The sequence below is a fragment of the Malaclemys terrapin genome, chromosome 1 (assembly GCF_027887155.1).
Source record: "Malaclemys terrapin pileata isolate rMalTer1 chromosome 1, rMalTer1.hap1, whole genome shotgun sequence".
NCBI classification, from domain to species: Eukaryota; Metazoa; Chordata; order Testudines; family Emydidae; genus Malaclemys; species Malaclemys terrapin.
The window spans coordinates 78,238,427-78,262,459 of NC_071505.1; the positions used below are offsets into that span (position 1 = coordinate 78,238,427).

At 40.0% G+C, this 24,033-nt stretch overlaps 1 protein-coding gene across 2 annotated transcripts in view; it reads right to left on the reverse strand.

The window, feature by feature from the left end:
- The window catches only part of CEP290 (centrosomal protein 290), a 111,151-nt gene that overhangs the window by 74,298 nt on the left and 12,820 nt on the right, over positions 1-24,033 (reverse strand). For both annotated transcript variants that reach the window (XM_054027619.1, XM_054027628.1), the window contains exons 4-17: positions 22,274-22,343; positions 21,937-21,983; positions 19,586-19,729; positions 11,615-11,668; positions 7,897-8,049; positions 7,463-7,645; positions 6,928-7,017; positions 6,718-6,840; positions 5,334-5,457; positions 3,781-3,953; positions 1,972-2,134; positions 1,122-1,222; positions 953-1,040; positions 278-390 (exon numbers count right to left, since the gene is read on the reverse strand). In XM_054027619.1, the coding sequence (XP_053883594.1) occupies positions 278-390; positions 953-1,040; positions 1,122-1,222; positions 1,972-2,134; positions 3,781-3,953; positions 5,334-5,457; positions 6,718-6,840; positions 6,928-7,017; positions 7,463-7,645; positions 7,897-8,049; positions 11,615-11,668; positions 19,586-19,729; positions 21,937-21,983; positions 22,274-22,343 (1,626 nt within the window). The remainder of the gene's footprint in view (positions 1-277; positions 391-952; positions 1,041-1,121; positions 1,223-1,971; positions 2,135-3,780; positions 3,954-5,333; positions 5,458-6,717; positions 6,841-6,927; positions 7,018-7,462; positions 7,646-7,896; positions 8,050-11,614; positions 11,669-19,585; positions 19,730-21,936; positions 21,984-22,273; positions 22,344-24,033) is intronic.

Sequence of the window (24,033 nt, forward strand, 5' to 3'; positions counted from 1 at the left end):
CCGATGAAGTGGGTTTTAGCCCACGAAAGCTTATGCTCATATACATTTGTTAGTCTCTAAGGTGCCACAAGTACTCCTCGTTCTTTTTGCTGATACAGACTAACACGGCTACCACTCTGAAACCTGTCATTTAGGATTATTTCTTTAGATAGTTACACTAATAATTAATAACTATATGGAAGTCTAAAAACTATATATGCAGACACTAACAGTTCCTAGTTTGGGGCCCAACTTGTACAGAAAAAATACAATACACACTAACATATCATGACCCTACCTTTGCTTTAACTTCATCAACATTAACTGTGCTCATGAAGTCTGATTTCCCTTTTTTTGTCTTCAGATCTTCAGTAAAGCTATCAATCAGCTGCAGGTCATCTGCATCCAATCCTAATTACCAATACATGTATGAATAACGAATTATTATGAATGAATTTATCAATCCCCTGACAACAAAATGAAATGTTCCAAACAGTGGGCTAGCTCTATGGTCCCTGTTCTGTGATGCAAAGAAGTCATAAAGTTGCTCCTGGTAGGCAGCTGATGATTCCCCTGGGGTGGATGTACTTCTGGCTGGTGTAGAATTGGCATAGCCAGCTCTTTGCAACATCTCTGTTACAAACATTTGCCTGAAGAGAGAGGGAGGGTGCGGCTGGAGCGTTCTGCACTCTGACAACACTTCAGATGCCATTACAAGCCAGCACAAGTTAGAACACACATGAGGCTGGAGAATTAGTGAAATACAAAGCCACTCCATCCCTTTCCTTCCAACTTGAACTCGGGTGCAGCTGAAGATCGGGGCCACTATCTATACTCAGCTTCATAACATTTAGATATATTAGCAAATGCGGCACATTGTCAAGTTATCCCAAATAAATCTACACAGAACCACTTTCAGTGGCTGGTCTGAAAACTGACAAAATCTAAATAAACAGCCATGATTCTGTCCTACCTAACATTGCTGCTCTTTTTCCTTTCTCCTGAGCCAGTTTACGAATCTGTTGTTTCAGTGCAAGTCTTTCTTCTTCCAGTCTTTCAATCTGCACATTAATCAAATATTAATATTTATTTCTGTTCAGTTTCATTTTACAAAATATGCATAAACACAGTTTATCACTTGCCTCTTTTAAAAGGATCTGGTTTTCAGCTCTGTACTGCTGCTGTTTTAGTGCCTTGCTGTTTTTAAATTCAGTTAAATCTATCATTGTTTTTGGATCAAGACCTGCAACACAATCCATGCTGTGTAATTATTCATTAGTTAGAAAAAATAATTCTAACTTTACAAAGCATTAACACATAACCCATTTAAATAAGAATATTTTGATAAATATTCAAGTAGGATTACAAATAATTATACAGAAAACCAGTAAGGGCACTTATTTTCTTCATATATAACAGCTCTTCCATGCCTAATATAATCTGGAAAAAGGACAATATTAGTTGACTTACCCATAACTAAAAGTAATATACTTAATTTCAGGTAGTAATTTATCTTTTGCTATAAAAGACCCTAAACAGACTAACTCATGTTTTTTCTTTCTGCATTTTTCAATCAATATTATGACAGATAACACTATAATATTTTCTTTGCAAATATCATAGTGTTAGAATGTAGTATGCTGGATGAGCCATTCTGGAATCAGGAAAAGTTAGATAGCATCATGGAAATAAAAATGAAGATTGCAAACACTGCTTCTTCTTGTTCTTCTGGGGGACGTGGAGGGGTGGGGGAGGAGAGAGAGAAATGTAGCTCTGTCAAGAGCAGCTTACTGACCACATCTGTTCATGAACAATCCTACAGCTAATAATTTCTTCCTAATAAAGAAATAAATTCATCACTTCATTTTTAGTAAGACAAATAAAATAACTTACACACACTGAATTACAATAAGGTAAGATATTTGAATAATATAATGTTATTTGAACTCTATGACACAGTGAAATCTTTGTAAAATTTCATGAATGACATACCTAAGCGTTCCCTGAGGTCTTCATTTTCATCAAGAAAATCATTGATTTTAAGTTCAAGTTTGTTCACTTCCTTAATCAATCCTTCAGTCTCATGATCTCTTATTTTAATCTGCTTTTTTAAATCCTTTATTTCAGCAATAGCATCTTCCAAACCATATATCCCCTGAAATAGTCCCAAAAGTGAATTTAAAAGGACTTCATAAATTCTCCAAACATTATACTAAAATTAAAGACTCATGACAGGCAAGAAGAAGGTTATGAGTAAGAGGAGGGATTCTTTTGAAAGAACATTATAGGAATAAGTTGAAGTAATCCACCCCCTTGAAAGGCCTGATCCAAAGTCCATTGAAGAGCAAGTATAATAATTTTTCTGATCATGGAAAATAGCACTTTGTAATTAGAGTGGAAGTCTTAATTTATAATACTTTATGTCTCTTTCCTTTTTTAAATTTTTGATCAAAATTGGCACATGACTATAAGTGTTTGTAAGTAGTGTCACCATGACAATGCATGCAGTTTTACTGAATTCCAGCATACCTTTGTCAAAAACCATACATACAGATTTTACATAATGTCATTGGATGCAGATATCTTCTTCTGGAAATCTGAAGTGTCCTATTTTTTTTTTTATTTTATCAATCAAAATAGAAGGGTTCTTTAATAATTAAAAAAGTTTACTTAAGACATATTGCTAATCCAAACAGCATTTGCAGTGAAAAGTTGAATGAGTATGAACACAAAGGTGTTTTTTGCTTAAAGTAAACGTTAACCATACTTGTTCAATGTTTCATAATAAACTTATTCAGAACACGGAGTTATTTGAACAAATCCTCTACCTTTGAGAAATCCACATGCCTCTCTGTTGAGTCTGAAGTAGCAATACTAGCGCACATTTTAAAAAAGTACTTTTTAAGAATATTCTGCAGCCCTAAAAAATGTTGCCATAAAAAGGTCCTGTTTTTTTATTTTGAAAATATGGTTAAAAAAAAAACAAAAAAAAAACCTTTGTTGCACTGTCAAACAGAATTGTCATGTGATCACACTTTCACAAGTATTGCTTAAAAAAAAAAAAAAAAAAAAAAAAAACAAAAACTTAAAGCTTATCACTGATAATCAGACATCATCCGGCAATGTGACACTTACTATTTAACAAACAACACAATTCAATGCAATGGAAAGGAACTGCATCTTTTTCTTTACCCTGAGATGTACATGTGTAACATGTACACGCTAAGTCCCTGATCCTGCAATGAGCGCCACACACACACAGATCTCTGCAAAGAATCAGGGCCCAAATTTGCAGAATATTTTGGGAACGTAAACATTTAAAGCACAGTTAGGATCAGGAAAGCAATTATCTAAAAATAGCATCTTTTCATTCATCTTACTTCTCTGACAAACATTTTTTTACTTGGTGCTCTCAGTGAGTTTCAGAAGTGCTTTTCCCACTGTCTGCATGATGGAGTTCTGTTACTAGCTTAACTGTGGACCCTTCAAAAGCTCCTCATCTTGGCTATCCAACTTCTGTTGTCTCAAGACAACTATTCTGGATGCTCAAATAGAAGCTTCACATACCTTGCCAAATATAGCTTAACTCAAGACTCAATTCACTCATCTACCATTTACAACAAGATCAAGGAATGCATAAGAATGAGAGAAAAACAACATGGGAAGTTGTTCATTTGACATTTGTTTTTGTTTTATTTTTCAGCTAGAACATAGTAAATGGATAAACTGCAAATAAAAAAAAGATCTGTTGAAGATATAGTCAAAAACTACTCTTTTCATTTTATCAAATAAACTGTGTACCGTTTCATAGTCTCTCATTCGCTTCAGAGCCTCAATGAGTTCTTTGTCCTTTTCCCTAGCATCAGACTCTGCTAATTCTGCCACTCTCTCAGCCTCTTTAGTTCTCTGTTCCAGCAGTTGCAATTTTTCCTGTATTTCTCCAATACGATTCTGCTGAGCAAGAGATGAGAGACCTGGAAAGAAAGGCAAATTTTGCTGTTATATTTTGAATGATTAAGAACATTAAGCCATTTCTGATATGAAGTAACTGAGTGCTTCCACTTTGCTTGGATTGAATCTAGAAAAGTTGCCTCAAGTAAATTATTATTTTGTATTTCAGTTTTGGTTTTCACAGATCTTTTAACTTCATTCTGCAATAAATAGTTTTAAAGCAGTTTATATTATGGCCTTTTTATTTTTACAAGCAACCATTAAGGCAACTTATCTGAAGTTAGTTCATATAACGGACAATAGCATTCCATTTGAGTTCAATGGCACAACTCACATATTTAGAACTCTTAATGGTGTGTAAGACTTTACAGGATCAAGACTTTATATATTAAGGCCCTGATCCTGAAAAGACTTATGTATATGTTTAATCTTATGTATTCTGATTACTTCCATTGAAGCCAATAAGAGTGCTCACAGTAAATGAAGTTAAGCACATATGTAAGGGCTTGACTACATGGGAAATATATTCAGTTATAATGGTATAATTATACTAGTGTAGTTAAATTGTTACATTTATGCTGGTATAACTCTCCTACATAGACACTCTTATTCCAGAAAAAGAATGATTTTTTTCCCCAGCTCATCTTAGTCCTTGGCTACACTGTCGCTGTACAACGCTGCAAATTGCTGCGCTCAGGGGTGTGAAAACGTGTTCCCCCGCCACGGCAGCACTGTGAATTCCCAAGTGTAGCCAAGGCCTTAAACTGCTTCCAAAGTGACATAAATTAAACCAGAAAGAAGCATTTTTATACCAAAATAACTGTGTCCACAAGGGGTGTTATACCAGTATAATTATAGCAGTTTAAATTCACACCTTATACCTTTATAACTTCCCTATGGAGATAAATAAGGCCTAAATCTATGCAGAATCAGAGCCCAGCTACATTTCTTTGCTTCTGGAGGTCTAATAAATGTTCTCTTACTGCAGTTTGTATCTGAATTTAACTTACTCTTTTTAAGTTAATTTTTCACAGAGTCACAGTTAAATTACCGTATCTACTTTTGTAATTGGTATGCAGGCAATATATTACTGTTTGTACATATAACTATGCAACAGAAGATGTAACTGCATATTTCTGAGTAAAACTTACACAAATCTACAGAACTTGAAGAAATATGACAAGTATTTATAAAACAGTCTTTAATACTAGATACTTCAATAGCTATAAACAATGAATTTGATCACACCCACACACTGAAAGTCAGTCCCCAATGTTTGTCAATGGAAACAGTGAATCAGTAAGGGAATAAATGTCATTCATATTCTTTAAACAATGTAAAGTTTTAAAAAATGCTCATTATAAGTTGCCAACATGTATCTTTAAATAAAAATACCAACTTACCTTTATCTTTTTGGAGTTCATTTTTCAAATCCTCAATAATCAATGCATTTTTTTCCATTTCTTTTGTATATTGTTCAATTTGCTCAGTGAGCAACCTGATCTGACTGTCTCGTTCTTGCACCCCCTACAAAAATGCAATTATGTTAGAAAAGTAATTAACATTTAATAAACTGCTAACACAGAGTAACTTACTACTTTGAACAGAAAGAAAATGAAGAGATGTAGAACAGTTGATACAAAAAAAATCTGAAAGAAACAATTAAAGAAACAGTAATACTTACAACATAAAGTTCAGATATTATCTAGTAGTTGGGTATATAAAGGCAAAGCAGTAAAAATAAAAGAAAAATAGTCAAGTAAAATATACAATTAATATAAGCTTGTAAAAATAGTACTTTAAGCAATACCCTTTAAATACATATTTATTGAGCTGTTTTGAGATATATATCAACTTCAGTGGACCAACATGCAAACTTAAAGTTAAGCATGTGCATGTTGGCAAGATTGGGGTCTTTCTTGCAAATTCCTCATAAGCATCTGGTGCTGGCTACTGACAGAGACAGGATTCTGGACTAGACAGACCACTGGCCTGTAGGGCAATTCTTGTGTTCCTGGATGCATGTGTCTTTCAGAGGTTTAGTGAAAATTTGGTTGGGATTTCTCAAAGTTAGAGGTTTAAAAAATAAAAATGTACTCTGTACAATCTACAAAAAGAAGAACAGGAGTACTTGTGGCACCTTAGAGACTAACAAATTTATTAGAGCATAAGCTTTCGTGGACTACAGCCCACTTCTTACAGACTAACACGGCTGTTACTCTGAAATCTGTACAATCTAGTTGCATATATGCAATGTGAGCTCTTAACTGTATGCCACTATTCTACAGATTCTGTGCATGCATGTGTAGCTTAGGAAACTGCATAGAGAGTCTGATGTATTTCTCTATGCTAAGTGAAAGAAGTCAGACTGGAAAGGAGAACAGTTCAAAAGAAGTCACAGAAAGACTGTAAAACAGGAAAGTCTCAAAAACAGCAGCTGAACTGATTTGATAAAAACTTTGCAGAAACAAAAGTTCAGTCTTTCGCAGAAATCAAACCAGCCACATTTCAGCTGAAAGGTAAGAGATTGACACAGTTACATATGGTTTTACAATTCCTTATTTCTGATGTAAATAATTTTCTACACAAAAGTGCGAGGACACCAAATTTGTGTGGAACATGCATAATTTTGGGACTAAAATGAGGGACACTTGAAAGGAGGTAAGCCTTTGCATAGGTCTGAAACAGACTCTCAACTGCCCAATGACATAGTGTTTGACACATGGACTGTACAGGTAGTTATTTAAAAGAGAGGTTATGACACATGCACTTTTGCATAGACAGTACCTGCTGGAGTGCCATAACGTTGTTTTTGTCTGCATCAAGTTGGGCCATTTTCAGTTTCTCTCTCAAGTTAAACAACATCTGCTGATATTCTATGATTTCATCATCTTTAGAAGCCAAGATTCTCTGCAAGGAACATAAGCAACATAATAAGGAGAGACACCTTAAATAATTCCTAAAGGTAACATGCAATCGGAAACTACTATAAAGTACCTTCCATTCTTCAACTTTTGCATTTACAGCTGCCATGAGGGGATCATCTTCTTCATTTTTTGCTTTAAGTTGGTCTGTTAGTTCCTGTATCTGTAAATAGACACTCTGATTAATTAATAAAAATTTACACATATTATATTACACACACACAAACAAACACCTGTAAATACACTTATTACATTAATGCTATAGCAGTAATACAAACTTGTGCTATAGTTAGAGGAATGCTAACATTTTATATGAAGCCTTTTTTCTATGATTTATAATCAAGTTCTTAACATTTGTGCTGGGTTTCAAGTTAGCTCTCTAGTCAAGAACGGGGTTTTTGTTGTTGTTTGTTTTTTTGTTAAAGAAAGTAGTATTTTTTCTTATTTGGAGCTGGATAAAATAAACTGAACATTTTTTCTCTGATAGAAAGAAAGCTGCATTTTTAAAACATTAAAAATATTGTGCTTTAGGTTTAAGGCAAATTGCCACTATGCAGCATTGTCCAGAAAAGTACATACCCTTCAATAATGGACAAGCCATTTATTACCTGAAACTTATACTGTTCCTTTTCCTTTCTTAATTGGTCCATAACAATATCAGACTGCTGCACAATAAGTTTCATTTTGTTATACTCATCAGTCATCTTCTCCATTTCCTGCACTGATTCTTCCAAGTTCTTCCTCATTTCCTGGTTTTGAGCTTCTAATTTCTCATTAGTTTCGGTCAAACTCTACAAAGTTAAAGAAAAAGTTACTTTTAAAAATATATGGTTTGGTACTTCAAATCTTCTATCAGTATATAACTTGTACTAAATGTAGAGTCTGGAAGTTTAGGGGATTAGTAATGGGATACAGTTTTTCATCTCTAGATGACCACTTGAAATTCAGCCCAGTCTGTTAGGCACTGAAAGGTTATGCCAAATGACAATGAAGTGGTATCATTATCATTGTACTAAATTGATTAAGTATCCATAAACTTTACCTGAATTTCATCCAGATATTGGACAAGCTCAAAGTTCTTTTTGGATAATTGAGATCTGTAATCGGACTCATCTCCTCTACGTGACATATGCATTTCCTTTTGTGAATCTATTTGTCTCTGGTAGTCAATTACATCCTGGCGAAGTTGTTCATTCTGCATACAAAGAAGCCCCAAAATAAAGAATTAGTAAAAATTAGAGGTAGAAAATACTATTTTTCTAGAAAGCTACCACACACACTTAAGATAGTAAAAGTTCATTCAAATTCCTACAGTACGCTTTTGAATACCTTGGATCCTCACCTTTTTCTTTATTCGTTTTTTCTCCAAATTAAAAAGGACAGAACAAAGTAAGAAAGGAGATGAAAAGCAACACAGAATTAGAAATAATACATTTTAAAAAAGTAAGACAAGCAAAAAGAGAAACATTTTAAAAATGCATAGCTTTATATACATTAACCAAGAATAATGGAACAGTATACTAGAAATGAAAAGACTACCAAGCACATAGCTTCTAAACTTAAATAGGTGAAACTCATCAGTTTTGACAAGGAAGGGAAAAATTAGCTTTCAAAATCTCAAACTCATTGAAAGTTCACGATCTGGAAATTTCTCAGCAGACAGAAAAAAATACCAGAAACTAAAAAAGTTTGTAAGATTCTTTTGAATGTCCTTTAAAACTTGCTTTAAAAGGCAGACAAGTGAAATTTCACATAGCCAGTCAACAGGAATATAGAATTAAAAATTTTATTAAAGTTAATGTTTAAAATTGAATAGACACAAGTTAAGAGGGAAGGTACTGTACATCTGGGGTCAGGCTTGAGTTAGGAGGGATTAAAGGTAACGGTTGCAAGGGTGAAGAGATACGTACATACCACATAACCAGCATAGACCCAGATTGGGGTGCAAGAGTTTTTCAAGTGTCAGTGGATAAGTGGGCTCGGGTATGCCACCCATGGACTGTATAAGGAGTCCAAGTCAGTATTGGTGTAACGAATGAGTACATGGGTGGGATGCATCCCTTGGTTCGTCAGGGAAGGAAGTGGGTTATTTCCCTGGTCGGTGGTCTCAGTTACTCAGTGTGGTAATGACGGTGTCCTGTGATGTGTTCCATACAAATGTCTCTGGACCACCTGATGGTGTCGGACATCATGAGCTGTCTCATGAGCCGGGCGTAGCGTCAACCGACTCCGCACGCTCTCAGAACCGGCTCGTTGTGGGGGTCCCACGAGCCCAGGGCTCCTACGATCAGGGAGTGTATCTGGACCTCGTAGCCCTGGGCTCTCAGGGTCTCGGCCAGCGGGGTGTACTTCAACTCTTTCCGTGCTCGGGCCTCGTGGAAGGCCGGTGACCTGTTTTCAAAAGGCACCGTGACGTCTACCAGGAGGACCTTCTTCTTTTCTGCATCCATCACGATGATGTTGGGTCGCAGTCAGCTGTCTGTCCCGGGGATGGCGGAGTCGAGGGTGATCTTTCCCCGGGAAGGCAGGATGGCTTTCACCAGCCGGTTCTGGATGGCATTGTGGCGGTGCCGCCAGGCTCCGGAGTGCTGCTTGCATCCACACAGGACGTGCGGCAGGGTCTCATTTGCGTAACCGCACTTCCTGCAGCGCTTGTCCCGGATGCCGTGGCAGATGGCTCCGTTGAGGGGAACGCAGTTGAGTCGGGCCCTGTGGACGAACCGCCAGTCAGCGAACCTGGTGAAGCTGCCCCCGGGGACAAGTGGTTACTGGCGTCCCACTTGCTGGACACCTCAAACACCTTGCTCTGGTCCGGCTTCCGCTTGAGGTTCTCGGCACAGTGGCAGCGGATGGCATCTTTCAGGGACCTTTCCAGCATAGCTCTGGCAGTCGGAGTGATGATGGTGTGGTCCGGGGTCTTTACACGTGGCACCAGTATTCCCAGTTCCTGGCGCTCCTCGCACTACTTCCAGCAGCAGTCGATCCTCTTTCAGGTGTCTCGAGGCGTTGCGGGCGCGGGACCAGAGAGAGGACAGCTCTCCCCCCACTCTCCCGAACTCAGCCTCCAGGGAGCCGCTGAGGTAAGTGGCGACGTCTTGCTCGGAGGGGGCCCTGGCGATGCGTTTCCGGATCACGTCCCATACGGCTTCCTGCATGACGCTCCTCACCGTTGGGTCCGGGCACATCAGGAGGCGGAAGGCGTGGGTCATCACTGCCATGTTGCACAGGTCACCCATCCGAGGAACGTTGGCGCCGCCCTGACTGTGGGAAATGTAGATGATGTCGGTGCTGGCCCTCTGGGGAAGGTAGAGCCACTTCCTTACCAGCTGCCTGATGGTGCTGTCGGCCTTGTTCAGGGGCACCTTGGCTACGGTCGATCCCCTAAGGACAAAGGAGATGCAGGGGATCAGGAAGGTATTGAGGGTGTTGATCTTTTGCCAGGGGGCGAGCAGGGAGGAGTCAATTTTGGCCGCGTCTCGCAGGATCTCCGCGATGGTGTCTTCGGGGGTGTGTCGGATGCGGACTCCTGTTGGTGTGCCCAGGTGTTGGTATACCTCTCCCTCTTCAAGGGAGGCCATGGGCACGCCCTGGATCAGGAGTCGTGACAGCTGGATCAGCACCCTGGCACCACCATCGACATGGAGGGAGGCGCGCTTTTTGGGGTTGAAGTGAAGGCTCATCCACTCAGTGGCTTGGCTGGTGACGTCGAGCATTTGCTGGAGGCTTTCCAAGCTGTCGGTGACCAGGGCCATATCATCTGCCTAGGCCAGAATGCTGATTTTCCTGCCGTGCAGGTTAAAGCCGGTCGGGCCACTGGAGATGGCTCAGATGAGCAGTTCCATGGCCATGTTGAAGATAATGGGGCTGAGGGGACATCCTTGTTTCACGCCGCGGCAGATGGGGATGGTGTCCGTCTCTCCGTCCGTGGCGTGGATGGTGATGGTGCAGTCCTTGTAGAGATCCCGGAGGATCTGGGTGAAGGTTTCTGGCATCCCGAACTCTCCCAGGGTGGCAAAGATGTGGTGGTTGGTATGGACCCAAAGGTGTGGTCAGGTCAAGCCATGCTACAGCGCACTGCCTCTTGGACCTCCTGGCCTCCTGGATGGCCGTCTGAAGGAGGAAGTTGTGCTCGTAGCATCCCGCTACAACCAGTGACATGAGAAAGGAGCCGGGCAGTAATGGAAGAAGTGCATCTTGGTAGCTGTGGCCTGAAAGAGGACCTAACTGAAGGATGAATGTTAGAAAAAGAGAGGGGGGGAAAAACTGCAAAAGTTCCCACACACAAGAAAAGAAAAGTGTCCAGTTGCCTAAAATACTTTATGAGTATCACTGAATAATCCACCCTGAGAGATCAGCCTAACCATTATTTTACTTCATTTTGGCATCTAAAATAACATAGTATATTTAAATAACACATTATTTTATATTATGACTCTACAAAAAGGTTTTTATTATTTCATATTTTTATTACAGTAGATCTCAGAGGCTCAGTAAAAATAATGGCCCCATTGTGTTATGGGCTATGCAAATTCGAAGACAGATGCAATTCCTACCCTCGAAGAGTCAAGTTTCATCAAACATGTACTTCTTTTAAAGGAGATTCTTAAAATCTGGTTACTTAGAACTTAACGTTCCCCTAGTTCCAGTACCTGATAAATGTGCCAAAATAAAATTAGACTGTCGCGTCAAAAATTCAAGAGAAACATATATGAAATAAATTAATTCGATAGGTATTATATGACTAACACTTTTCTACTAACCTCTCTTCTTAACTTGCTGTTTTCATTTTCTGCATCCTCATTTCGAAGAGCAAGCTAGAATGACAGGAATAGCGTCATTATATATATTTTAAATAGCCTAACTGTCATATGTTATGGAATCTCAGAGCCAAGTTCTACCCTTGGATACATACTGGAGAAGACAGTGGGAGGTACTTCATTTGGTCTTTAGTTTAGAATTCCTCAGGAGAGTAAGTAGTGCTGGCACAAACCACTCAACTACGTACATAAGGACTAAAGGCCATCTAAAACTCAATTTGATTTTCTACAATTAAATGTATCATTTATATAGTGCTTTTACAATTTTAAAGCACCATCAATACTTTAACCATCACAGCAGCCCTGTAAGATAGGTGATATCATTATCCCATTTTACATACGGAGAAAGAGACACACAGATTAAAGGTCACAAAATGAATCAGTGACAAAACTAGTCACCCACCACCATTCATGTTCCCCTACTTCATGTGGGCTCAAAAATAAAGCTTTGTTAAGATAACAATATAAAAGTGTATGACAATCAGAAAACCAAGACATAATGCAAATAATTCTACTCCAGTTCATTTGTTATCACCATTTATTACAAAAAATAAAACTTCATACACACACACACACAAAATGTGTGCTGTGGTCCCATATCATCAACACATTTCATTTCAAAGACCATTCTCAGAATGCTCTTCTAGTAAAGTATGCATTAGAATCTTATGATAGTTTTAGAGATGTTGGATTGAGAAATTTCTTACCTGATCATTTTCTCTCTATTAGCAGCTTCTCTCCAAATTCATTACTCATGGACTAATGCCCTCCACCTGTGGAATTCACAGGTGGTTCAATGTTGTTGTGGGGGACTTGAGGGCTAAGCTTCACCCTTCAGCTCAGGCCACCAGAAGAGTTCTTGCACCGTCATAGAAACATTCCAGCAAACAATTATTAGCATTAAGGCAACTATACCCTTAAGACAATATATGTCTAAATCTTCATTTAGAGAAAAATTTCAATTATATTCTGGTGAATTACCAGACTACTAAATTGGATGAAATTCAGAGAGAAGCTGCTAATAGAAAGAAAATTATCAGATAAGAAATTTCTCATTCTGTTGCACAGCTTCTCTCATTTATTACTCATGGGAAGTAGCAAGCAGGGAATCCCAGTAGTAAGGAGGGAAAGGAGAAGCAGTTTAATTATTATAGTAGAATAATATGCAGGAAAGGAAAATCCCCCATACAAAGCAAGAGATTTATAAACTAAGGAGCTGTATGGGAACCAAAGCAGTAGCATCTTCCTACTAAAGGCTGCAGAGGAAAGAAAATCTTCCTGAGATGAGGCTCATACACTTTTCACTGAGTGCCTTTAGGGACTTCTATGAATAGTTTCCCATATGCCTAACAACTGATCCAGGATTTTTACATCTTGCCTGCAGCAACCTCGAGCCCTTGGCATTTTGGATAGAATAAGATGAACCAGCTACAATTGGCATACGTACTCCATATGCTGGAGCTATATCTTTAGAGCTCTAGGAATGCCCATTTGTTCCACAAGCTTCCAAGGGTTCAAACAAAATGATGGAAGAACTATTTCCCAGGAATCGTGGAGAGAGGAACTTACCTTGAACAGAAAGGTTTCTGGGGCTATAAAAAAATAACCTTTTCCTTATGACAAAGGTCTTGTATGGATATGGGAACTAATTCCAAAAGTTGCCTTTCAGAGGCAATGGTGATGAGAAAGACCAGGCAAGGCATGTCTAATTTGTCACTTTGATTAAACTTGGCACCTGATGGTAAGATGGAGTTTACGAAATGCCAGTATGGCTGGTATCCTCATTTCTAAGTAGGACTCCAACCAAACCTCCTGGAGAAACTCTAATATAGCTAAAATCACCAGAACTTTGGGATTATTATTTGCATCACAATAACATCTAGTGGTAAGGGCACCATTGTGCTGGGCACAGTGCAAACACTACCCCAAAGAGCTTTCTGTTTCCCTTCGCACCAGAAATATAAATTTGACCAGATCAATTAATTATTCTGGTGGAGTTCTGTCTGGATACCAAACTGTATTAGAAGTTAATGAAAAATCCATGCTGAACTACACTTCTCTTCTGATACCCAGGCTGTTAAATGCAGATATTCCCAATCTTAAGGAAGGAGTCACTGCTTCAAGAGGTCTGGTGTTTTCTGCAGGTACAATGTGGGGTCGCTGGCTGTCTGGCACGTCTAAAGTTTCTTCTGGGCCACTAGAGCACTAGAGTTAGAGCACTAGGAGGAGGACCAAAATCTCCCTTTTCTTCTTTTCTGTATCTTTTAGGTGAACTCTCTGGAAAGGTAGCAGATTCTTCTCTACCCAGGGCATTATTTCCTTTGCCATGGAGAAGCTTTGACTTTTGTATCCCTAGTTTTGGAAGTGATATAAACACTCATGGCTCAAACATAAGCAAACCCCTAATGGCAAGGAGGAAACTTCTGAAAGTACCATAATTGCCCACTATATAGTTTCTTGCACCTTCTACTGATGCGGCTGGTACTGGTTGCATCATAGACAGTATAGGGGACTTGATGGAAGACTGGTACGAATTCCTATGGCCAGGTATGTGATGTATTTTTTAGGATACACCCTGAGAGAGGTGTCCAAATGAACTAAAAGGATGTATACTATTAGATTTTGGAAATCTTGTATGCTTGCTTCCATAGTAAATATGCAAGGATCTAGACTGAAAATTGGGTTGGCTTTCCACATGTCATTTGCACTTACTGTCACAGTTCAGGAAAACTGCACCTCTATTCTCCCCCGCAGGGTCGCTCGAGGGCGCCCACTCTGAGCTTCTCAGCCGTCACCTCTCTTGGTTGGAAACCCATGTCTCTCTCCATCATGGGCAGGATTTTTTCCAGAACACACAGCTTTCTGCCTACACTGTGATATCCCCAGCAAGCTAGGCTGGAATTGTCCAGATATTAGATCCCCAGAAACAAGGATAAGGGAGCTAACCAACACCCGGGCAGGTGTCAAACAACCATCAACAGCCATTGTCCTGCAAGGGTTAAAATTCAATGACTCACTTGCACAAGGCCACACCAGGGAATTGCTTAACCTTGCCTGGTGACTCAGCAATGCCAAACAGACATGCCTGGACTTGTGTTCTCCAAGCACATGGACTAAGGATATAAAACAGAACACAGTGGCCCCATGCTTTTCCTTTTCTTCTCCCGCTACCTACGCTGCAAGCAACAAGAATGCTCAGAAAACTGAAGACTTCAACAGAGGAGACTGGCCCAGGTTTAAGAGAGAAACCTGTATATTAAGGACTGTAAGATCCAGTGGGGTGAGAACATTGCTTCATCTAAATACTGTCTATGTGATAAGGGTTATATTTTATTTTATTTTGGTAACCACTCTGACTTTTTGCCTATCACTTGTAATCACTTAAAATCTATCTTTTGTAATCAATCAAAAAACTTGTTTTACTGTTTATCTTTACCGGTGAGTTTGCCTGAAGTGCTTGGTAAATCTGCTAAGGTCACAAAGGCTGGTGTATATCTACTTTCCATTAATGAAGTGGTGACCCAATTAATAAACTTGCATTGCTCAATAAAGGGTCTTCAGCAGTGCAAGACAGTATATTCCTGAGGTACAAAGCTGGGAGCTGCGGGTGGGTTGGCTGGTATCTTTCTCTGTGTGATTCATGAGTGGCTCTGGGAGCATTCATGCAATCTAGCTGGATGTGGGGCTCCACATGCGGTTATGCTGAGTGATAACAGTGCCTGGAAGGGTTTGCTGCTTGTCACTAGCAAAGCATTATGAGAGACAGCCCAGGCTGGAGAGTTAAGGGGGCACAGTGGTCCCACAGTCTGATGCTGCACCCCATGGATTCTGTCACAGTTCTCTTGGAAACTTCTGCTCCATATTTTTCCCTCTTCCATGGTAATAGCCCCTTCTTGGGTGCCCTTTGGGTTGGTAGCAAGCAACAGATTGCTATGCTGGCTTTGAGAGTGAGTGATGAGGTCTCTTTGCAATCTCATCTGATAATTTCTCTGTTTCCCCCCACTAGCTCCTCACCTGTAAGTTTGCATTCATCAGATAGCCGTTTAGGATAAATGATGGCGATTCGTGGATGTAACATGGCTTCCTTTTGATCACCAAGTTAAAACCCATTGCTTGTTACAAATCATATCAAGGGTTTGACCAAGACAGAACCCAAGATGTCTCACTCCAAGCAAAAATCATACCCCAAGTCTATGAGCCATTCATTTGCCATAGAGTAGGCTTTCCTTGCAAAGTATATGAAAAACCTTTGGCCTGAAAGGCGATAGCTGAGGGCTTTGAAATTGATGTGCATCGTGTCATCACTGTTATGGTCTATGGCACTGGTTCGCAAACTTTTTGTATTGGAGACCCCTTTCACACAGCAAGCCTCTGAGTGCAACCCTCCCCCTTAAATTAAAAACACTTAATATATTTAACACTATCTTAAATTCCAAATTTATAACCCTATTGTTTAAAATGAATGTACTTTTTCTCACTGCTTTTAAATTAAGACTAAAACCCATTTTTATTGAAATTAATGTTAGATGCAGAAAAGTTATTTTTAAGTTACTGTTAAGTAGAATTTCATTTTAATACATGACAGCAATTAATCACCATAAACATAAGCATCATCATAAGCATCAAGAAAATCAGTGAGATGGACGATACTGTTTATTTGAGACAGGAAATTTTATTCTTGGTGTTGTGCTAGAAAAGGCACATCTGATGTTGACCTTTACATCAAATCAGTTTCGGGATTTCGTCTTTATTGTGAGAAGGCTGCAGAATCCACTCTTGAGTTTATAGATAGTGGGGAATGGCAGAAGGACTCTCAGGGCCATTTCAGCCATGAGTGAGCAACTGAACACCAGAACTGGTTTGGAGGCACCTGTGTGAATTTTGCTTTCACTTCGTCATCATTGATCATGTTGATAAACTGTTCTTGCTCAGCCATCACACTGAAAGGGTTCTTCACCAAGGAATGAAGTGCTTCTGGTAGCACTGGAAAGTAGTGTGAGAACTCTTCATGAAGGGTTTTCAGATGTTCACTAATAGCTGACTTGAGAGCACTATCAACATTGACTTCCTCCTCCTTGCTGAATGAGAAAAGTGTCAGAAACATGCCATATCTGTCTGTGTCCAAATTACTGCGCCACAGATCCAACTTCATCTGGAAGGCTCTGATTTTATTAGTCAGGTCTATTAACATTGAACATTTTCCCTGAGGTGACAGATGGAGGTTCATTAAGGCTATCGAAGTTATTGACTAGGTATGCTAAGCAGAGAAGCCATTTCTCGTCACTGAACATTTTGTTCAGCTCTTGTTTCTCTTTTTGCAGGAAAAACTCCTCCATCTCTTCATGAAGTATAAAAACGCACTTTAATGAATGGCCCCTAGAAAGCCATCGAACTTGAGGAAAAGCAGAACTTCGTATTCACCATGCATTTCTTTGCAGAGCTCTTGAAAAAGATGACTATTCAAAGCATATAACATCCACCATAGCATTAAAGCACATTGGCAATGTCTTTGCAGCTAGGACTTGACAATGGATTCCACAAGTGTCAATCACATTAGGTGACACGCACTTTACCTTCTGCTGAACGCCAGACCACACATCATTCGTGGCTGGAGCACCATCAGTACATATACCAAAGAAAGATTTTTTCCACTTATTGTCACTGCTTTCAAAAAAGGCATTCACCTTACTGAAAATGCCCTGTGCTGATGTGGTTGTTTCAAGTTGTTCACAGAATAAGAATTGATCTTTAACATCCCCATTATTAACATATCGTACAAACACTATCAATTCCACACAGTCAGTAACATCAATAACTTCATCAAGTTGAGGCTGAACATACTGAAAGCAGAATGTTTAATTTTCTGCACAACTTGTTCTTTGATATCTTCAGACATCTCACACATCCTGTGTTTCACAGTATCATTCGACATGGAAAGCATATTAAGCTTTTTGACAGTATCATTGCCAACCATAAGCGAGACAACATCTTTGCACACTGACAGAACAAACTTCTCACCTCTTGTATGTAGCTTCTTGGCACGGACAATTCATAGCAACACAACATAAGAGGCCTCCACAGCCGAGGACCTTTGCTGACGGAAATTTTCATCTGCATCAGGCATGGCTGGCTTTGTCGCCTCTTCGGTGCGTTTGAAAAAAAATCCACATTTTGATTTTTATGCTCAGGATGTCTAGTTTCAAGATGTTGCTGCAGCTTGCATGGTTTCATTGATTCAGCCAACAAAACTTGACAGCACATGATGCACTGTGGTTTTTCAATACCAGAGGTAACAGTGCTGGTAAAACAGTGTTTAATGTAGACTCAAGCTACTTTCACTTTTTAGCAGTTTTAAGCAGTAGACGTGGCCATTATTTTCAAGAGAAAATATGTGCCTGTGTGTCTGACTGTTAAATTATAAATTACTTTTTTTTGCCTATCTCAGTGTTCTGATAGGTCTGCAGTTTAATGCAGGTCTTCAGCTACTGAATAATCAAGCCCTCTAATGTTGTCTCAATCCCAGGGCCAGCTTTGGGGAAAATGGTGCTCTGAGCGAACTTCTATTTTGGCGTCCTTTCTTTGGAAGCAAAGCAGGGCTGGAAGCAAAGTGGGGCAGAGGGTGGAGCTAGGCTGTCAGGCCTGTGCATGACGGGACTTGGGCTGACAGCCCAAGCACCATCATGTGTGGAGCTGACAGCTCACAACTCCCATGTAATAACCTCATGACCTCGTGAGGGGTCACAACCCCCAGTTTGAAAACCCTTTGTCTATGGGGTCTTTTGGCAGAAGTCCCCTTCTGACTTGGTTTTTGAGTAGCAAAGCTATCATTGCACCAACCTTGAGATCCCCAAATTTATGAAATGTTTATGTTTTATATAAACATTTTAGTTTAACCAGGTGTCCTCATTTGGATTTTATGATGCCTTCAAAGGACGCATCATTGGGAAAACATGTATCTAATAATGATTCAAAGGGAAATATTTTATTAATATTAATGAGTTCTTTGAAAGCCCCTAAGTCCTGAAGAAGTCCTGTAGATTCTGTTTGGTTTGTCTGTGATGTACTTATGGTACTTATTTCCCTGGCTGTTTACCAGGGGAAGGTAGTACACTATTCATCCTGGCATGGGGACCACACAACCGAAGAGGGGTACTGTACACATAACTTGAATGTGGAAATAGCTTACTGGATGTCCCAGGAGCCTCAGGGCAAGTCTACACAACCTGCAGTACCGAGCCTCCCAGCCTGGGTTGACAGACTCAGGGCACGTCTTCACTACCCACCGGATCGGTGGGTAGCAATCGATCTATTGGGGATCGACTTATCACGTCTAGTGAAGATGCAATAAAATCGATCCCTGATCGCTCTGCCGTCGACTCCAGAAATCCACCACGGCAAGAGGCGGAAGCAGAGTCGACAGTAGCGCGTCAGCGGTCGACTCGCCGCCATCCTCACAGCCAGGTAAGTCGACCTAAAATACGCAACTTCAGCTACGCTATTCATGTAGTTGACGTTGCGTATCTTAGGTCACCCCACCCCCCCCACCCCAGCCTCAGGCTCGCTCTACCACACTAAAAATAGCTGTAGAGATGTTGCAGCTTGGACTAAAGCCTGGGCTCTGAAGCCTAGGGAGCAGCGTGGACTTCAGAGCCCAAGCCACAACTATAAAGCTCTGTTTTAGACACCTATTCTTAATATAGTAGCGCAAACCTAAGGCTGTTGACCCAGGTTGGGAGGCTTGCTGTTACGGTCCAGGTCTCTTGAGGGACTCAGCCCCTGAGCTGGCAGGGTACCTTCTTCTTGTCCTTTGACTCTCACCTAAAATGCTCCTGATGGGACCCCTTCCGAATTCCAGGTGGGGGACGAGTAATGAATTCAGAGAGAAGCTGTGCAATGGAATAAAATATTTCTTACCTGTTCATTAACTTTCTTCTCTTTTTCTAGCTCCTTTTCCATATCTGTTAATTCTCTGTCTTTTTGTTCCAACTGCTTTTCCAGCTGACGGATCTCATCACGCAAAAACCGAGTATCACGACCACCAGCAGCTCGCTGTGCCATCTTAGAAGAACATTAAAAACTAACAAATGTACATTTTTTCTTCAAATTAAAAATGTAGGGCAGCTAGTGAGACAGATTTATTTGTATGGAAGTAAAAATGTTTGCAAACAGTTTAAAAAAAACAAGATAATGGGTGATGTTTCCATGTAATGTTTTAGTAACAACAAAAATTACTTGAGCACAAATCTTCAGAATTATTAAAATAAAGATCTCCCTAGATATCTCCATACATACACTGTGCTCTGCAGATATGTACTTGGTACATATTCCAAATTAATACTGAAATTAACCACCATACATGGCAAATACATCTCTTTCAACAGTAGGTACTGTTTTTATTTGTGAAACAAATTTCCTCAGGCATGTCAAAGGCACTTTCCCTCACTGAGGCCTAAGTGTCTGATCCAAAGCCTAGAGAATCAGTCCCCAAAAATCTCAGCATGGGTGGGTGGGTGTGTGTAAAACGGGACATTTGTTTGGACATCCGGGAGAATGCAGTATCCCCAGAAGAGGAATCACTGAGGAGAGCCTCTGCCTGAAATATCCCCTCCTCCAGCTCACACCCCCTCAAAGTAGGTCAGGGGAGGATGTTACTGGTTGGACCTAAAGCGGGGATTTGCCACTCCCATGGGGATAGGTGGGAGGAAAGTACAGGTTGGAGTCAGGCCCCTCTCCCTCTTTGGGTTTGTTACATCCCACTGGCCAGTTAGGAGGAGGATTGGTAGCCAGTTGGCTCTCATACTCCCCTCTCTTAAAAATTTAAACTTTTTCCTGTGCTACACAAGTCTTTTGCCTCTTCAGCAGTCCTGCCCTCCCTCCCTGTAGGGTAGATAGAGAGCTTTGTTTCCTCACAATATCATGGAGGCACAGTTGAAGTAAAAAATAATAGGATTTAGAAGTCTGATACTAAGCGATAATATAAGAATGTGTCATTTGTCACAATCTGCAGTCGGTGTCCAGTGTGGATAAAGGCTAATAGAGCCAGCTTCCAGAGGTAAATGAGACCCGTGATTTTTGCTAGCTTTGCTTGTGCCTGTACACAGAAGAGGACGCCTGAAATCTTTCAGACAGAGGCTTCCCCTTGGTACTCTCTATCCCACGTCAATTAAAGAACTCAGACATGAGCTGAATCCAGGGAGTAGACTGAAGGGTATACAGGATTATAGATTAGATCAGGGGTTCCCAAACTTGGTTCACAGCTTGTTCAGGGTAAGACCCTGGCGGCCGCGAGATGCTTTGTTTACCTGAGCATCTGCAGATACGGCTGCTCGCAGCTCCCAGTGCGGTTCGCCATTCCCAGCCAATGAGAGCTGTGGGAAGCGGTGGGCTGACCCGCACCACTTCCTGCAGCTCCCATTAGCCAGGAACGGCGAACCGCGGCCACTGGGAGCTGCGAGCAGCCGTACTTCTGGATGCTCAGGTAAACAAAGCGTCTCGCAGCCCAGCAGGGACTTACCCTGAACAAGCCGCGAACCAAGTTTGGGAACCCCTGGGTTAGATCAGCAGTTCTCAAACTGTGGGTTGCGAGTTCATTTTAATGGGGTCACCTGGACTGGCGTTAGACTCACTGGGGCCCAAACCCCACCACCCGGGGCTGATGCCGAAGCCCAAACCCCACCACCCGGGGCTGACGCCGAAGCAACTTAGCTTTGTGGGTCCCCAGGGAATTGCCCTGCTTGCCACCCTCTAACGCCAGCCCTGATTTTAGAGTAACACAGGGCACTGGGGTCGTGTAGAGATTTTGTTGTCAGATGGGGTCACAGTGCAATGAAGCTTAAAAATGCTGGGTTAGATATTGGGAGCGCTGTAATGATGCACTGGACCTGGTTATGTGCCTGGTATGTGAGATAAGGTGGAGACATATACCACCTCTACCCAGTGTTAAGTTCATAAAGTTGCAGCCTGCAGCTTAAAATCTATTTCACTGTCTGTCTTTCATTTACTTGAATGGCCTGAAAAAAAAAAATCAATGTCTTCTAACTGACTTTTATAGGCTTTTGATAAGTCCCTAACATGAACACCTATCTAGGTTTTTTGAGTTCTTTATCCAAGCACAAAACCCACCACTTTTTTTTAAACATTTTAAAAAGGAACAGATTATTTCTCCATGCTCAAAACTCAAATAATGTTAAAAACTGTATCCAAGTCCACAGAGAATAAATACCATTGGAGCTCTAGAAACTAATTTAGTTTAAAAACAAACATACCTCTAATTCATTTTCTAGTTTCATAACCTTTGCTTTTAATTGATTTTCTGTTGAAATAAAAATGGGACATACTGGGTTATCCAAGACCTCTCAGCAAAGGAAATACTTATGAGAACTACAGTAACAGCAGCAATCTTCATTCCCATTTATCAATATCGGGATGAAATCTTGTCCCCATTGAAATCAATGGAAATTTTGCCATTGGTTTCAATGTGGACAGGATTCCACCTATAGTTATTTAAGCCTAATGTTTTATTAGTTATAGACCCCATGTAATAAGTCACTTTGTGCATAGCTATTTTTTTTTTTTTAATGCTTATTCAGAAGAGTTACTCACCAAATTTGGCTTGCTCCTCCCCAGCTTTTTCAACTTCTTCTAATGCCAGCTCTACCTCTTGGGCTTTCATCTAACAAAGAAATATACATAGCAAGAAAACAGATTTACCTTTAGGCTAATTTATGAGATGATGAGAACTTCCTCAAAATCTCATTCTAGAACTAATGGAACATCACTCACACCAGTGGTCGAGTCAGGTATAGAACCAGATACCCTCCGAGCACCAGGCAGCTGCTCTATCCACAAGGCCACACTAGGTATTTTTCCATAGGAATCATACTAACAATAAAGAAACCTTATGTACTCAGAAGCACACATCCTGAAAACTATAGAAAAGGTCCCTACAAAAAACAGACTTTGTAACCTGGTTGGCACTGCCATTTTCAATACATCTGTGATAGAATACAAGTAGTGTGATATAAAGATTTCATAAGCATGGTTTTGGGAGATACCTCGATATTGATGCAAAAAATGACATTAATAAATTATAAAATAATTTTAAAGTTGTTACAAACTTGTCTGCACATTACTGAATATTAAGATATAACTACAAGAATGTTATACCCAGGGTGCTTATAAATATAAGAATACATATGTTTAGCTAGTTAATGTTAAAACTAATCAAAGAAATTCAATAAGATTTCGGTTTCTCTCTCTCAACGTCAACCATACCTCTGACCACGTAGAACAATGTTTTAAGTAGAGGGCTAACTGTAAAAAGGAATGTAGGATATATTATCAGAGCAATAAATCTAGGTAGAGTGAACTCTAATAACCCCCACCCTCTTGCAAGAAAACCTACTTATGTTCTTAAAAACCTTATAGAATAACATGTGTAGCTGGAGATGTTTTAAACTTTTGTTTATTTCTTAAAATGTTGAAATGAAAAACACCTTTTGTGAAATGGATAATTGCAAATACATTAGCTAAATGCAAAGCGCCTAATACAGCTCCTAATGTCACTGCAATGTGTGACGCTGGGCCAGAAAGAGTTAAGCAAGTATCAGCGTAAATGACCCAAATTCTACCTTTAAAGACATATTAGAAAAGTATGTCAGTGGTAATTAGGGCTATTCCTTACAAGTAGCTAGCAAAGCAATGTTAGATAGACTACAGCTTTGAAATGTAAACTTGTATTGTTAAAGAATTGGAAGAAGATAGTAATTGTAGTAGTCTATGTTTATCTATATCTTGTTAGAGGTTAACAATGTAGTCAAATGGTTCCTGTCTATGTTGTATTCTGTGAATTGAGAGATCAAAAGGAGATCTTAACATTTAAATGAACTGTGAATATAGTAGTATCACTGTATCAATTTCTCTTTTAAATATATAGCAGAGCACCTGCGAATGGTGGAAGATAGACAATTGATTTATGTTAATCTGTATATCTAATTACCGGTGATGCTTAGGAAATAGGTCTACTTCCAAGTCGCGATGATTGCCTATTGGTCAACTGAGGACTCCGTGCTGTCAAAAGAAGGCCTGGAACTGTATAAAGGACTCTTGGGTCCTGATCCTTTTTATCTCAGATATCCTTAAGCTTTATTCAGGGGAAGCTTGAGTCGTAAAACTGAAATCTCCAGTCCCATCTGGATCACCCTGGATATGAACATTGGATTATAACCTATGGACTAACTCTGAAAGAACTCTTTGCAACTCCAAAGCTCCCAATCTCTACTATGAAACTGATCTCAAAACTGTACTCATATCTGTATGTATAATGATCTTAACCAACACTCTCTTTTCTTTATTAATAAATT